General features: G+C 40.5%; 1 protein-coding gene across 1 annotated transcript in view; it reads right to left on the bottom strand.

Annotated features, from left to right (window-relative positions):
- Nucleotides 1-9,703: 9,703 nt before the first annotated feature.
- Nucleotides 9,704-14,432, bottom strand: part of LOC120553686 (ankyrin repeat and SOCS box protein 13-like) — a 9,887-nt gene continuing 5,158 nt past the window's right edge. The window contains exon 6 of the mRNA XM_039792350.1: nucleotides 9,704-10,622. Coding sequence (XP_039648284.1) covers nucleotides 10,495-10,622 — 128 coding nt within the window. The 3' untranslated portion in view covers nucleotides 9,704-10,494. The remainder of the gene's footprint in view (nucleotides 10,623-14,432) is intronic.

The raw sequence follows: 14,432 nt of genomic DNA, 5'->3' as shown, positions 1-14,432 counted from the left end.
TCGTATGGTTTGGAGGACTAGTTGACTATATGACATGCTCCATGACGTGCACTCAAAGCACCCTTATGGCGCTTTTCCATCACATGGTACCTGCTTGACTCGCCTCGACTCTACTCGCCATTTTTGGTTTTCCATTACGAAAAAAAGTCCCTTGTACCTGCCAACAGGTCCATTTTTACTATCACCTCAGTCGAGGTTCCAACCGAGCTGAGGCGATACCAAAAGGTGATGTGAAAGCGACAGACGGGGGTGTCATGAACAAACCCGCCATTTTTAAATAGTTTAGCCAGCTGTGTTTTTTTTTTTGCTGCCTCCAACTTCGTTTGAAACAAAATTTGTCTTCTGGCTGTGGCAACAACAACACACCTTCCACGTTCTGTGTGTGTGTGTCGCGTTAGGTCACGGCAGTTTACTGCGGCGCCGCCATGATGACCAGCCACACTGAGGCGGTACTGAAATCTGCAATGGAAAACGGACGCACAGTGCATCGAGGTGAGGCGAGGCGAGCAGGTACCACGTAATGGAAAAACACCATTAGTGTCTCTATGGACCTTTTTCACAGCAGACATTTTGACTTGTCATAGTAAGAGCACAGCTGAAATTGATAACCTTAACGATGGCTCAGTTCCATCAAGTGTCCCAGTAAGCTATTTCAGTGAGTCAGCATGCACAATACCAGGACCTCTCCTAAGTGGAATGCAGCCATCATTAATGGTTTAATACCAGGACCTCTCCTAAGTGGAATGCAGCCATCATTAATGGTTTAATACCAGGACCTCTCCTAAGTGGAATGCAGCCATCATTAATGGTTTAATACCAGGGCTTCTCCTAAGTGGAATGCAGCCATCAGTAATGGTTTAATACCAGGACCTCTCCTAAGTGGAATGCAGCCATCATTAATGGTTTAATACCAGGGTCTCTCCTAAGTGGAATGCAGCCATCAGTAATGGTTTTGAATACACCTGTGCTTTTCCTACTATGACATGTCAACATGTCTGCCGTGAAAAAGGTCTATACTGTCCTCATCCTAGACCTGGAATTGCCTTTCTGTTGTCCCTTTTGAGTAACTGTTGGTAGATCAGTCTAAGGAAGATCTGAGCTGTCCAGGGATGAATAGGCCTTTGGTACAGAGCCCTAACATAAGTCATGTTCAGTTTGGTGGCTTCTATAGGACGATAACAACTTCCTCTTTTTTTTTGTAGTTTTTTTTTACTCCAACTACTCCGAGAATTGGCACTCTGAAGTGCTTCGCTCAATGCCACAGCACCGGTTAAAGTAGAAAAGCTTTACTCATTCACTTTCCCCGTAAAATAACAGGAATAAGACAAAATAAGAACTACTGTTTCACAGAACAGCTGAAAGACGGCCAGATCGGGCCATCCTGAACTTCTCTAGAAAACAGAGCGAGCCGTCCAGCAGGCTAACTGCTGAGCAGGCGTGCGTCACAGCAGCTGAAACACAAGGACGGAGAAGGGAAGCGTCTGGGAAGGAAATCTGCCGAGTGGAGCGGCTATATTTGAGACTGCAGCAACTCCAAGACGGGGTGGGGGGACTCCCTTCCAGAAAATACAACCAGATGGCTCGGTCATCCAGCTGCTTTTGAAGTGTTCTGCGTATGTGTGTGTGTGTGTGTGTGTGTGTGCGTGTGTGTGTAACCCCGGGCGTTGCCGTCCAGACACACGTGAATATTATTTTCTCAGACCAAAGCTGTGTGTTTTTACTCTAAGTGTGGGAGCAGACCAGAGGGCGGACGCCAGAATCAAACTGGCTGGGAACAATTAACTGCAGCAAGAAGCCGTTTAGTCAAGTCTCTCATTTACCAGTCCAATCAATAGACGCTTTATAATCAAAGTGTTTATCATCCGAATCTTGTTTGCTGCGTTTTCTTCAAGTTGTAATTTAAAAAGGTGTGCGTTTCTGGGTTCATTTCGTCTCTTCTTCTCAGCACGGCTGTAATGCTGGGACGTCTGGTTCTGTGGACTCATGGTTAGTCACATCCCAGTGTCATCACATCGCACAGTGTCCTATAGTCTTTACCGACTTCTTAAGTGCTGTATAAATACTTGTATTGAGTCGATCCTTGACAGTGTACGCAGGAGAATAAGCCTCAGCACATAGCATTATGATGCTAAAAATGGGCTTGACATGGGAACTTTGCAAGTATCCAAGAGGGTGGGGAAAAAGCTGGCAGAAATACCCAAAGGTTGACCAGAAATCAAAGTGCCTATTAATGTAGAATTAAAAAATGAAATGAGCTTTATAACTGACTCATTTGGCTTGTGTATAGTCTTCATTCAAAGGCCCCGAGGCTGCAAAGGATTTCTTCTCAAGTTCACTGGGCAAGTTATCGCTCCTTCTGACTTCTTTCCGCGTGGTTTCAGTTCTGCCGGGACGTTTTGACAGAACTACAACAGCTGCTGTGACAGATACTTCCGTTCACGGAGATTAGTCTTTCTTCAAAGTGTTCCTCCATTTAACGCAGGGATTTTTCCGCAGCCGAGGAGCAGAATGATCTAATCCGACAGGTCACGGCAGGGGCCGCCAAGCAGACGGGACGTGGAAAATCAAGTCAGAAACAAAAAGGGAAAGAATCGAAATAGACTTGAATGCTGCATCTTTGATATATAGAGTTGAATTACAGTGGATAGAGAAGTTTACCCAAACTAACCTGAAAATGCAGATGCATGGCGTCGTTTGAATTTGACCACAACAGGTTTTGGAAGGCAACTGATATTAGTTATATTTTTTAGATTTAAACTGAGATTTTTGGGCGAGGTTTCTTTGAAATTGGGCATTTTTATGGCAATTACAATAACACAATTACAATAACAATAACACAGCCACCCTGAGAATTTCACAGCGGACAGATCCTTATCAGAGTCTATTGTTGATTTCTGGGCTCAGTTCTTATCGTCATACTTCATATAACATATAGTGTATTTATATGAAATTATAATGACCCCTATAGCTTTACTTTATTAGAGCAAAGTCTTCCTCCACTCAGGATCTCACACACCCAAACTCCTCCCAAAACCTTCATTACTTTCAGTTAACTTTAACATTTCAAGGTTGAATGTTTTTTACAGCGACACATATGTGTGTTTCAAGAAAATTAATTAAAAAGTTTTGTGCAATCTGAGTGTCTTGGGCTACATGAGTCTTTGGGTTTGTGTACCTTTAAGTTAGGGGGGGGTCAAACTCAGTTTCACTAAGGGCCACACTGGAAAAAGAGAATCACATCAAGGGCCAGACATGGAACGTTTATATTGACATGCTTTTATTTCACTGAAAAAGTCAAATATCTTTGGCTGTATTACTGCATGTCCCTTTTTTCATTGTTTTTCAACATTTTTTTACACTTTTTGTCGACATAAAGCCCTCCAAAAGTCAGCTAAAAAGTTCCTTAGCCATCACAGAATTTAGCAAATAAAGCAAAACAATGATAACATATTTTTAACAACAACCTGTTCCACACCTTTAATATGATAACTCTCTGCGTCTGTGGCAATTTCTCAATGTCAGCAAAATCTGCCATATTCTGCTTTGAATGTCAGGTAATTGCAGTTTTAAAAAAACACTTTCCCCTGTTTTTGGTTTGGCGCACAACTAGGCGGGCCATAATCTATTGTGAATCTAAACTGATATACGGGCTGGATCTAAATCTGCAAGGGGCCCGGGATTTGGCCCGCGGGCCTTGAGTTTGACACACGTGCTCGAAGCAAAACAAAATCTTGTAGAATCCGTCTCACAGCTGCAGTTCATTTCAGGGTGCTGGTTTTCAGGCTGCAATGTCTGATGGGTGAGCGTAGCATTGGACCATCACAGCATCCAGCTCTCTGTTTATCTGATTCTCAAACAAAAGCCTCCCAGTTCCTGTCTGCTTAGCGCCGCAAATCCACAATCTACTCTCCCAATCTCTTTTACCTCCTCTCGTCCTTTTTACTGCCAAGACGTGATCCCCCGCACTTCTGTTTGCTGTGTAATGAGGAAGATCTATTTCTCATGAGACCGAGAGAGCTGCGTTTCCTGACAGATGCGAGTAAATTCAACAGGGCCGCATGAATTAGCCACAAGCCGGAGAGGGAGCTTGTTTTCTCTTTGCCCTCTGGGCCCGAACACATACTGACACACGTTGTTGTCGGCTCACTAATACGACAAGCATCTGGTTGACAAATGATTTCTTTATCCATGTCGCCCCCAAGTGGTAAATAAGTGCATCTGAGATTACTGTTGGACATGCTGTACTTTCCTCAATCGATTTGAATTCAGGTTAAGTTGGGACAATTTCAGCTGGAAAGAAAATTTTACAAAATGTAGCCAGTTTTGATTTAGTTTTTATATTTAAGTTCTGAAAGGCAAGTGTAGGAGCCACATGTTTCTCCTGTATGTATATGTGTATGGTCTCATTTATATTATTCCCTGATTATTATATTATGTACTGATATTGTAGGTGGTAGCGTGGTCACCGGGGTTTAGGTGGTAGTGATAACAGTATATCTGTTAGCTTCACCTGTTCACCTGGTTTTTGGGCTTTGACAGAGAGGGGGTGAGCCCTCCCCTGCACAAGGTTTTGAAAAAACTATTAGATCTGGACATTACTAGGGGAACAGTGTTAGTCAAATGTACTATAGAATACCAAAAGGAGATATTCTACTGACCCGTTTGTTTTTTTAAGTAGGCTCAATATGTAATTCCCCCCTCTCTTTACCATTAATGCCTAGGCTGTCCTGTCAAAAAAAGGCCTAAAAATGACAAATATATATATATTTTTTTAATTGCTACATCATTACATACATCATTTTATACCCATTTCCCTGTACTTTAGCTTTTTAAAATTAGGTTTGTCCGCATAACATGAATCTGTAATGATGGAGCTCCTGCAAGATCAATGGAGTTAAGGCTTAAAGCTATAGTGCGCAGTTTCTGTCTCCCCCATCAGGAATTCTAAGTAATGACAACAACACTGTCGGCACGTCCACATGATACAAGCCTTCCGTGATCGCGCACCATGGCTTGAATGTAACGGACGTTTATTAATATCAAAAAGTTACGCACTAAAGCTTTAAGGAAATGTTGTAATATTGTATCTTGCTTATGAAACAGTGTTCCCCAGTGACAGAAGCGGTGTTGTCAGGATGAATCATCTATGTACTGTTCTTAGACTGTGTTTACCAGAATAAGTTGGCAGACAGTCCAGTCCAGTCCAGTCTAGTCCAGTCCAGTCCAGCACACATGTATGAGAGCCAGGTTCATGCAAAAACACAAGGACATCAAGCACGTCAACAGTACAATTTATTCAATAAATCAACATATTCAGAGCATCGCTTCTGTACAGCTTAGTAAGATAAATATTTATGACACATTTTGTGGGTTGGTTCTTCAGTTGTTTTGTAGCACCTTAAACGAGACAAACACACACAGGACTTTCACCCAGGAGAGCGGGGTTCGATTCCCGTTTGAAAATAAAAGTACACAGCGGAAGTCCCGTTCAGCATCACGTGCCTAACCGGAAGTAAAGTAACGTGGGATTTTAACCCAAACCACGATGTTTTTCTAAACTTATCAAAGTAGTTTTGGTGCCTAAACATAACCAAACTGCGACTGTTTCACAACGTTAACGTGTATAAAATTGCGACCTTAACGTTCAAAACAGCGGCCGTTACGTTCTCTGGTTTAGACATTAGGTTGTATTTCCTGCCGCCACTTCTGTGGATCGTATTAGAGCATGGGCATTTCTCAATACCAAGAATGCAAAGTACGGACTTGTGTTCTTGGGGAGAACGTTCTTGCTGGTTGGGAATTAACTCCCAAGTTCACAAGCACAGAAAACGCTGAAAGTTTGAGACGATGCGTTCTTCCTGTTATTGCTCAACACCCCCAGCACAGAGGCTACCTGCAGGGCTCCAAAATACTAGCTAGAAATAAAAACCACAACAATATAACCACTTTGTATTAAAACAATCTCCGGACAAGAAAACCTCATAATGCTACAACTATTGCAATAATGTTGAAAAATAAAACTAATTGAGCTTTAATTTGATTGTTTATGGTTTAGCTCAAACACCCCTTACTTATTCAAAAGAGTGGAACGTGATCCCTACTATTATTAGCATATAAGTTTAAGTCAGTTTAAATTAAACAAATAAATAGGCCTATGCACTGGTGTGTCCTATGTGTTCCTATTAGTGTTATGTGGAATTATCATTTCTATATTATTGTAGTGCACTGTATATGCCCAGGGAGATGGAAATTAGAAATTCAAATTATAAAGGTTGGTGTCTCCCCTTTAGTCTACATAACATGTCATAGCCACTTTATGTACAACTGTTCATTTATCATACAGACTGAAACTCAACTTCTAATAAATCAGAAGACAAATACACCAAAAATATGAACTAAATACAAAATATAATGTATGCTATAGCCTATGGCATAATTTAAACAAGTCTCCCGAAAAGAGGCGGGTATATCTCATGGACTAATAATATACAGTCTATCTATGGTATATCTCTCCTCTGCCTGCTGCGCTGTGTGTGTGTGTGTGTGTGTGTGTGTGTGTGTGTGTGTGTGTGTGTGTGTGTGTGTGTGTGTGTGTGTGTGTGTGCTTGTTGAGTTTAACTCCGAAAAGACAGTTAACCACATGTGTTGTGATATTTAAACAAACGATCCGAAACGGCGAAATAAAAGCCTCTTATTTACGGGACCGGTCTAAAAGACCTCCGTCTTACAGCGGGATATCCGAGTGGGACTGTCCGAGCGCCGAGCAAGCGGCCCCGGCAGGCGCAAGCTGGCGGCCGCGTCATTTTATGGAGCTCCGAAAACAGTGGGGAGAGAAAACTTTGGAGAAAATTGTCAATTCGGCAAAGATTTTCGCGAGACTGCCTATATTCGAAATATAAACCGTTCATTTCTCACCTAAAATGTTCTCAGAAGTGAATTTAGTGATGAATAAGATGGCGAAAATTGTTAAAATTGTCCCGTTTTTGGGCTGTCTATGTACTGGAAATCCAACCATCATTGAATGCCGAAATGAATGTTGGGATACAGGTGCTGCGAAGTTCATACAAGTTACCAACCAATGCATCCTCGGTAAATGGGCGTGTCAAGAATACATCCGGGAAATTTAACTGTTCTTGAAACAAGTTGTAAAAAAATGTAATCATCGTTTTGCTTGATTTGCTAAACTCTATGATGGCTAAGGAACTCTTTGCTGACTTTTGTAGGGCTTTATGTCGTGACCAAAGTGAGACAAAAGTCAAAAAGAGTGACTAAACGTCTGATAAACCCCCCAAAAAGTCAGAAAAAGCAACAAAAATGGCGACATGCAGTATTCCACGGTAATAGATATTTTAATTTTTCCGATGTATGCACGTCAATAAACTCTCCATGTCTGTTTTTTTTTTGGCAAAAAGGGGGGGGGAACCCCGGTTTTTTAAGGGGTTGGGAAAAAAGCCATGGGGGGAACAAGCCCCATAGCGTCGAATGGTTTGGAGGAATTGTTGCTTAAACAGATGAATGATGGTGTTTAGTTGAACATCGGAGCAGACTGAACCTGACTTTATTCCCTTTAACGTGACAATGCTTACACAAAAAGAACAGCCAGTGCCGTTTCATCTGACTACCAGGAGGAAAGGTTTCAAAATAAGCCAACCACTCATGTTGTTCAACCTGAAGTTCAACATTCCTATTTTGGAGCAAAGGATCATTTCTCATCTTAGATAACTGGACATTCCCTGCATGCCTGTCCTATTCCCCTCTCTGTTTTTTTTCCAGTGCCTTCTACTGTTGAGGAGCCAGAAGTAGAACGCTTTCAGCTATGTATCAGGGTCAGGTATTTTAAGTCTTTAAAGGGAACGCTCTATGGGAAGGAGGAGAGATCTGTGCTTCAACAGTATTTACAGACTAATATTAGAATGAACCTAGCATATCAACGACGTTTCATTTCCGCCAGATGTCCCGTTACCTCCCTCTTTCTTTGTGTTGGCGTTCTAACCTCCAGTGGATTTGTGAGGACTATGGTTAACTGCTCCTCAGATCTCTGCAGGGTAAATCCAGACAGCTAGCTAGACTATCTGTCCAATCGGAGTTTTCTGTTGCACGACTAAAACTACTTTTGAACGTACACGTTCTACCAAAACAAGTTCCTTCCAGAGGCTATTTTGCAGAGGCACCGTGGCTCCGTCAGGTGCTTAACGCTGCCCAAGACCATTGTGATTGGTTTAAAGAAACGCCAATAAACCAGAGCATGTTTCTCTGTGTGGACTAGGCAGACCCTCCTCTGCAGTGCTGTGGAGGAAGGTCTGGCAATGCGATACTATTTTGTCACATTTTGTACATGTGTTTATTTGGTTTACAGCTGTTCATTTTGTTATGATTTTATTGTATTGTATTGAATAATTATGGTTATGTTATCTCGTCTTAATATTACTTTGAGTAAGTGTTGATGATGAAATTGGGGTGTAATGTCTATGTTGTAAATGTGAAATATTGTTAATCATAATGGAAAAATAACTTCCAAATCAGGTCAACTTAGAAGACAGCCAATACAGCAATCTGAAGCCCTTTATGGAATTCATAAACAACTTCCTGTACTTCCTTCTAAAAATACTAAGACCTCTTGCGATCTCTGTGGGCAGATTTAGCGAAACTATAAATAGGCAGCCAGGATCACGGTCTCCTTGAAACGCCGGTGTCTGTATTAAACAAAAGGCTTTCACTAGGCGCGGGGTGTGAATCACAGGAATCTGAGATGAAGCCAAGCAGCATCTGGAGAGCTTCACTAACAGCAGCACTGCTTGGTATTCCTCTGGAGGTTACATTTTTAAAAGGGAACAGCCATTTGTTCTCCAGGGAATGTTGACTGAGCACGCAATGTCTCAATCATTTCACATTTTAACTGCTACTCAGCATTTACGGTACGCCGGCGAGTTTGCCGACATGCATGCACTTCCCCGGCCAGTCCATGATTCAATCCAGAAACCTTTAGTTGAGCAAAAAAATGACTACTGATGTTGCCTGCGGTGCCAAAAAACTAGATAAGTTCTGGTCCCGATACCAACATCTGAAAAGAACTCAGATACAGCCTAAAATGTTGGTATCTGAAAGTACTGCAGTTTATAAAATCTACTTTAAAGTAGTTTGTGTTCTTTTTCCCTTTATAACTGACTGTCAAACTGGATAATAAAAGAAAGTTCTAAGGCGTTCATTGTTTCAGTTTGTTCATGTTTCACCAAAAGTTCAACCTGAGCCAGACCGTACAACAAAGATAGAAATCATATCACATCCATACAGGGATAGTAGTATACAGTAGGGGTGGGGGAAAAAATCGATACAGCATAGTATCGCGATATTTTTCGTGGCAATACTGTATCGATACACAGATGCCAAGTATCGATCTTTTATGATATATGTGTTGGTCAGTTTGTCTGCTTGACAATCCCATTTTGCAGCAATAAAATTGAAGTGAGATGACCAAATATTGAAATGTATCTTTTTAGATAAAACAGATGTTGACAAAATTGTCCTTTTCGGGACATCATTTGAAATTGGGGAAAATCTGAAGTTGGAAAAAGGTAATACATTGCAATATATCGCAAAATATTGCAATATGTTTAAAATCGCAATAATATCGTATCGTGGCATAAGTATCGGGATGATATCGTATCGTGAGGCCTCTGGTGATTCCCACCCCTAGTATACAGCCGTTAAATCATAATAAAATATATGACACACTGGTATCGGATCAGCACTCGGTGTCGTCCGATACGCAAGTTCAGGTATCGGAATCGGTATCGGACCATCTCGACCAAAAACCAATGCCATTTGTCTTCTTCCTCTCCCTGAGCTTTGACACTTGTTCTCTAGTTCAAATGAAGAAAAAAAAAACATCTAAAATGATCTCTCATATTAGAAGTACGCTCTTTTCTTGTAGTGCAAGTTACGCTTCTATTTATTTAAACATGAAATGCTGTTTATGACTTTTATATGCTGCACTTTGCTGCAAAGAAATCATCTTAACACGGCGTGCTCATGTTTATCAACCCAAGCTAGTGACCGTGACAGTTTACAGTGAAGGAAACCAAAAGGGAGCTGTGGCAAGAGCAGCTTTTTCCACAAGAAGCTGCTGTTAAGGAGACAATTTGGGTTTCTATTGTGGGATTATCATTTCCTGTGTCAGTATGTATGTTTGCATCATAGACGGGGGCTCCTCAAAGGTCCGGATCCACGATCCACATCCGGAACCGAACGACAACGTCAATAGAGTGCAAACACAACGAATTAATTTCATTTTGGGCAAATCCAGAACTTCAACAATTCCAACAGAGGAGCTGGGATACTCATCTCTGTCTCAGCCCCCAAGTCTTGAGGTCAAAGTGCAGCTTTAAGAGAAGCTTTGTGCTTATGACTAAGCAGTGTGTCTACTATAATCATGTCTAACACAGTGGCACCTTTGCTGTGTTTTTCTCCCAGGACTAGTCGTCCTCCGGGTGCCACTCACTGATAGCAGAGGTAGCTGATGATGAGTTTTGGTGCGTTGAGTTGAATGATGACCTCCAGAGCTCTGGTTCCCAGCGTCTTCCTCACTGCCAACCTGCTGAGCTGCTGCAGGTTCATGGGGGTGGCTATGGACAGAACAACAACAACAGCAACAACAACAACAAAAAGAGTTAGACAGAAGTGTTCCACAAAATATTGTGGAACAATGAGTAACTAGAAAATGCATTTCCTGCAGAAAATGCGTGGGAATGCTGAATTGCTGAATTGCTAAAGCTAACTGGATGAATAGCTTAAATCTGTAAGAAGAAGTTGAAATAGTGAGAATAGTTGAAAAAGTGGAAATCGTTAAAAAGTTCAAAGTTGACGCTAAACTGAATTGTTGGCTATAAAAGTTGAAAAATGACAAAATATGTAGAACATTGTGAGGTCTTTAGCTGAAGTTGAAGAATAGTTGAAAAAGTGGAAATCGTTTTAAGAAGTATGAATTTCATTAAACAGCTAAAAGTTGATGCTAAACTGAACTGTTTGCTTTAAAGGTTGAATAATGACAAAATGTGTAGAACATTGTGAGGTCTGAGTAGATTTTCTAACAGATAATGACTCACATATGCAGAAATATGAAACAAATTGTATGAAAAATCTTAAAGCTCAAATGCATTGCATTGCACTGCTGAAACATCTGGCAAATTTCAGAGTTGGAAGCTAAACTGCATTACCTACATAAGTGAAGAGCTTGTTAGAAAAGCTGGAAGAAATATTTTTATTATTATCAGATATAGAAACAGCATAAATCTAGCTGAGATGAGATGTGAAATATATTAGGTGAAAAGAATGGGGCTTAACAAGAAGAAAGAGAGGAAAGAGAGAAGGAGAGAGAGAGGAAAAAGAGGAGAGGAAAAAGAGAGGAAAGATAGAAACATTGAGGAAGAGAGCAACTTTGACTAAAATTGATTAAAAAGGCTGAAAGTTTAAAGACTTTGTATTATTATCAGCCATATCCATTGTGTAGAACAAACAAGCATGACCCTAAAGAGCTGAGAGGTGGATATATTGCCTGAAAAGAAACATATATAACATAATATACATGGATGAAATCACAAATCACAAATGACCCTGGAGGGAGAGACAGAAGGAGGAAGGGAGAGAGGGAGTGAGAGAGAGGAAGGGAGGCAGAGAAAGAGAGAGGAGTGATGGAAGGAGAGAGAGATTGAGAAGGATGGAGGGAGGGAGAGACAGAGGGAGGGAGAGAAGGAAGGGGAAGACTGAAGGAAGGAAGGAGGGGAACAGAAGAGGGAGGAAGACAGAGAAAAGAGAAAGAAGGAGGGAGGGAGGCATAGAGAAAGAGAGTGAGACAGGAGGGAGTGAGAGAGAGGAAGGGAGGGAGAGAGAGAGACAGAGAAGGAGTGATGGAAGGAGAGAGAGATTGAGAAGGATGGAGGGAGGGAGAGACAGAGGGAGGGAGAGACAGACAGATAAGGAGATAGACAGACAGACAGACAAACAGACAGACAGAAGTGGAACGCAAATGATATAGCCTGATGATCATAGTTAGTCTAGTTAGTTGACTCCTACAGCAAGCCTGGAGTAATCAGTAGACTGTCTGTGAAAGGGTTGTCATGGTTACTAAGGGCCTGGGGGCCATGTTTATAAACATCTCTTTGATCTGTTCACGACCGCACCTGCTCTTAATGTCTCCTGTAGCCCACCGCAGCACTTCAGACACTGAGAGCAAGCTCTCAAACAAAGCCTCAGACTGCACAAACTATTACTGCTATCGGTCAAATGACGTCATCCTGAGCACCACAAGGCCTTTGTGCACGTAATGGTATAAAATTTATATGGATAAACATAAAAATGTGGTCATATCAGCGATTTAAAAAAGTGGTTCGCTGTGCGTTTCGCTGGGAAATGCAAAGAAAGTTATACAGGAGAGTGAATGACGGGAGTTGTGTTACTCTTGTCGTTTGGAAGCTCAACCAGCCAAAAGTAAAAGGTGTATCACAACACTGAGCAGATTTTCTGAAACTAGACAAAAATACCTACGTTTTGATGTATGAATTGTGTATGACAAGTAGATATTGAGGGCGAGAGAGCAGTTTTTAGAGAAGGAACTAAGATAATTTTTTCGAAGCTTCACACTCTGGATGATGACATCATCACTCTAAGCAGCGCAATACACACTCTGTTTAATCGATAAAATTTCCTGAAATGATCACTAAACTTAAACAGCTTTTTCACAAAAACTGTAAAAGATATCAAACTGAAAAGATACGTTTGGATAGCTGAATATTTTGTGAACATTTTAAAGTTTGTTTGGCGTCTGTAGGTGAAAGTATGAAGGAGCTGAATCTTTTGGGAGCGGAAGAAGATTTTAAGGAGTTGAAGGCGCCTCTCATTGACTTTAATGTTAAAAAAAAGTGTTAAAAAGCTGAATATTTTAAAAAGTATAAATAGTAGAAAAAAAGTTGAAGAAGTCCAATCATTAGCTGAAAGAGCTGAACATTTGAAAAGTGGAATGGTTTAAATAGGTGAAAGTATGCAGAAGTTACGGAGAGCCAAAAAACGTACGGAATAATAATAAAACTAAGAATAATAAAAAAACGAATAACAATAGGTGGAATGCTGTAGAACAGCATTCCACCTATTACTCATTGTTCCAGTGAAAGAAAAAAGTGGCAGGAGCGCTTCTGGTATCCTTTTACCACCGGTGCTCATGGAAGGAAATAAAGTAGACGGAAAGGAAGAAGAATTATGAGTAAAAAAAGTCATTAAAAAGGCACTCAAGGTTAAAAAGTAAGAAAATACCTTTAATTAACAGGGCAAGACATTAAAAATGCAATGTATTGCCCTGTTAAATAAAACCTTTTATCACTTTTTGTAACCAACCTTGAGTGCCTGGACATGGTTCTTTTTATGACTTTTTTAGTCAGAATTTTTCCTCCTTTCAATGAGTAATTGGTGTGGAATATGGATTGCAACATCAAGAAGCTAAAACTGGATCCAAAACTGGGTGTAACTGGAGTATTCTGATCAAGAGTGGATACTAAATGTAACTGCGGGGTTTTGGAAAGTACTGTATGATATTATCATATAATTATTCTTTTAATGTAAATTAGGGCTAGGTTAAAATAATCGATTCTCCAATTAAAAATGTCAGTGATCTGTAATGGATTAATAAAATACTGCAATCAATCTTTAAAATGTTGAATATGTTAATATAATGTTAGTACTGATCAGGAAAAAGGACTTTAAACTAACATTTTTGGGGGTCAATTCTTAATGTAAACATTAGCCTGGTGCTTGTGCATTATAAAATATATTTGAGCGTTGCTTCTTGCTTGTACAATGTACAGTATAAGTTCTCTGAGAAATCTCTTTTATACCCAAGCAAAAATTGGTATTGTAACCGATATTTCCCTAAACCTAACTGATATCGAATCGGGGACCTTATGATTTGAAATCAAATCCATTCGGGAAATCACTGGCGATACCCATCTCAAAATATATTTTCCTACCCTGTCTTTAAAGGCTAAACCTTGCCTTGTCTCACACTGTGCTCCACTTTCTATATTAAGCACAGTTAGTGGAATCAAGAAGTGTAAATCAGCACCTTCTCATGCATCCAGTTACTCCAGTGGCTAACCTATATACATGACCATTGGTATATTCTGTATATAAGTATCATGGTAAACAACAGGTGGCATCTGTCTGAGACATTTCCTGGAAGTGAAATGCGATCCTTGCTTGCCATCTACTGGTGCTACTTTGACGCTACACTGTTGTACAGGATTACAGGCAACTACACAACTACACAGACTGGGAGATCGACATGGTACCAATAAGATTAAAGAAGTGCACGTCAATATTTTACACAATATATAACCTACAAAGCTAGATCTTTCGAAATTCTTAAATATTGAAAACAAATGCAGTTT

Source organism: Perca fluviatilis, chromosome 23 (assembly GCF_010015445.1).
Source record: "Perca fluviatilis chromosome 23, GENO_Pfluv_1.0, whole genome shotgun sequence".
Taxonomy (NCBI): Eukaryota; Metazoa; Chordata; class Actinopteri; order Perciformes; family Percidae; genus Perca; species Perca fluviatilis.
This window is presented reverse-complemented; position numbering and strand designations above follow the sequence as displayed.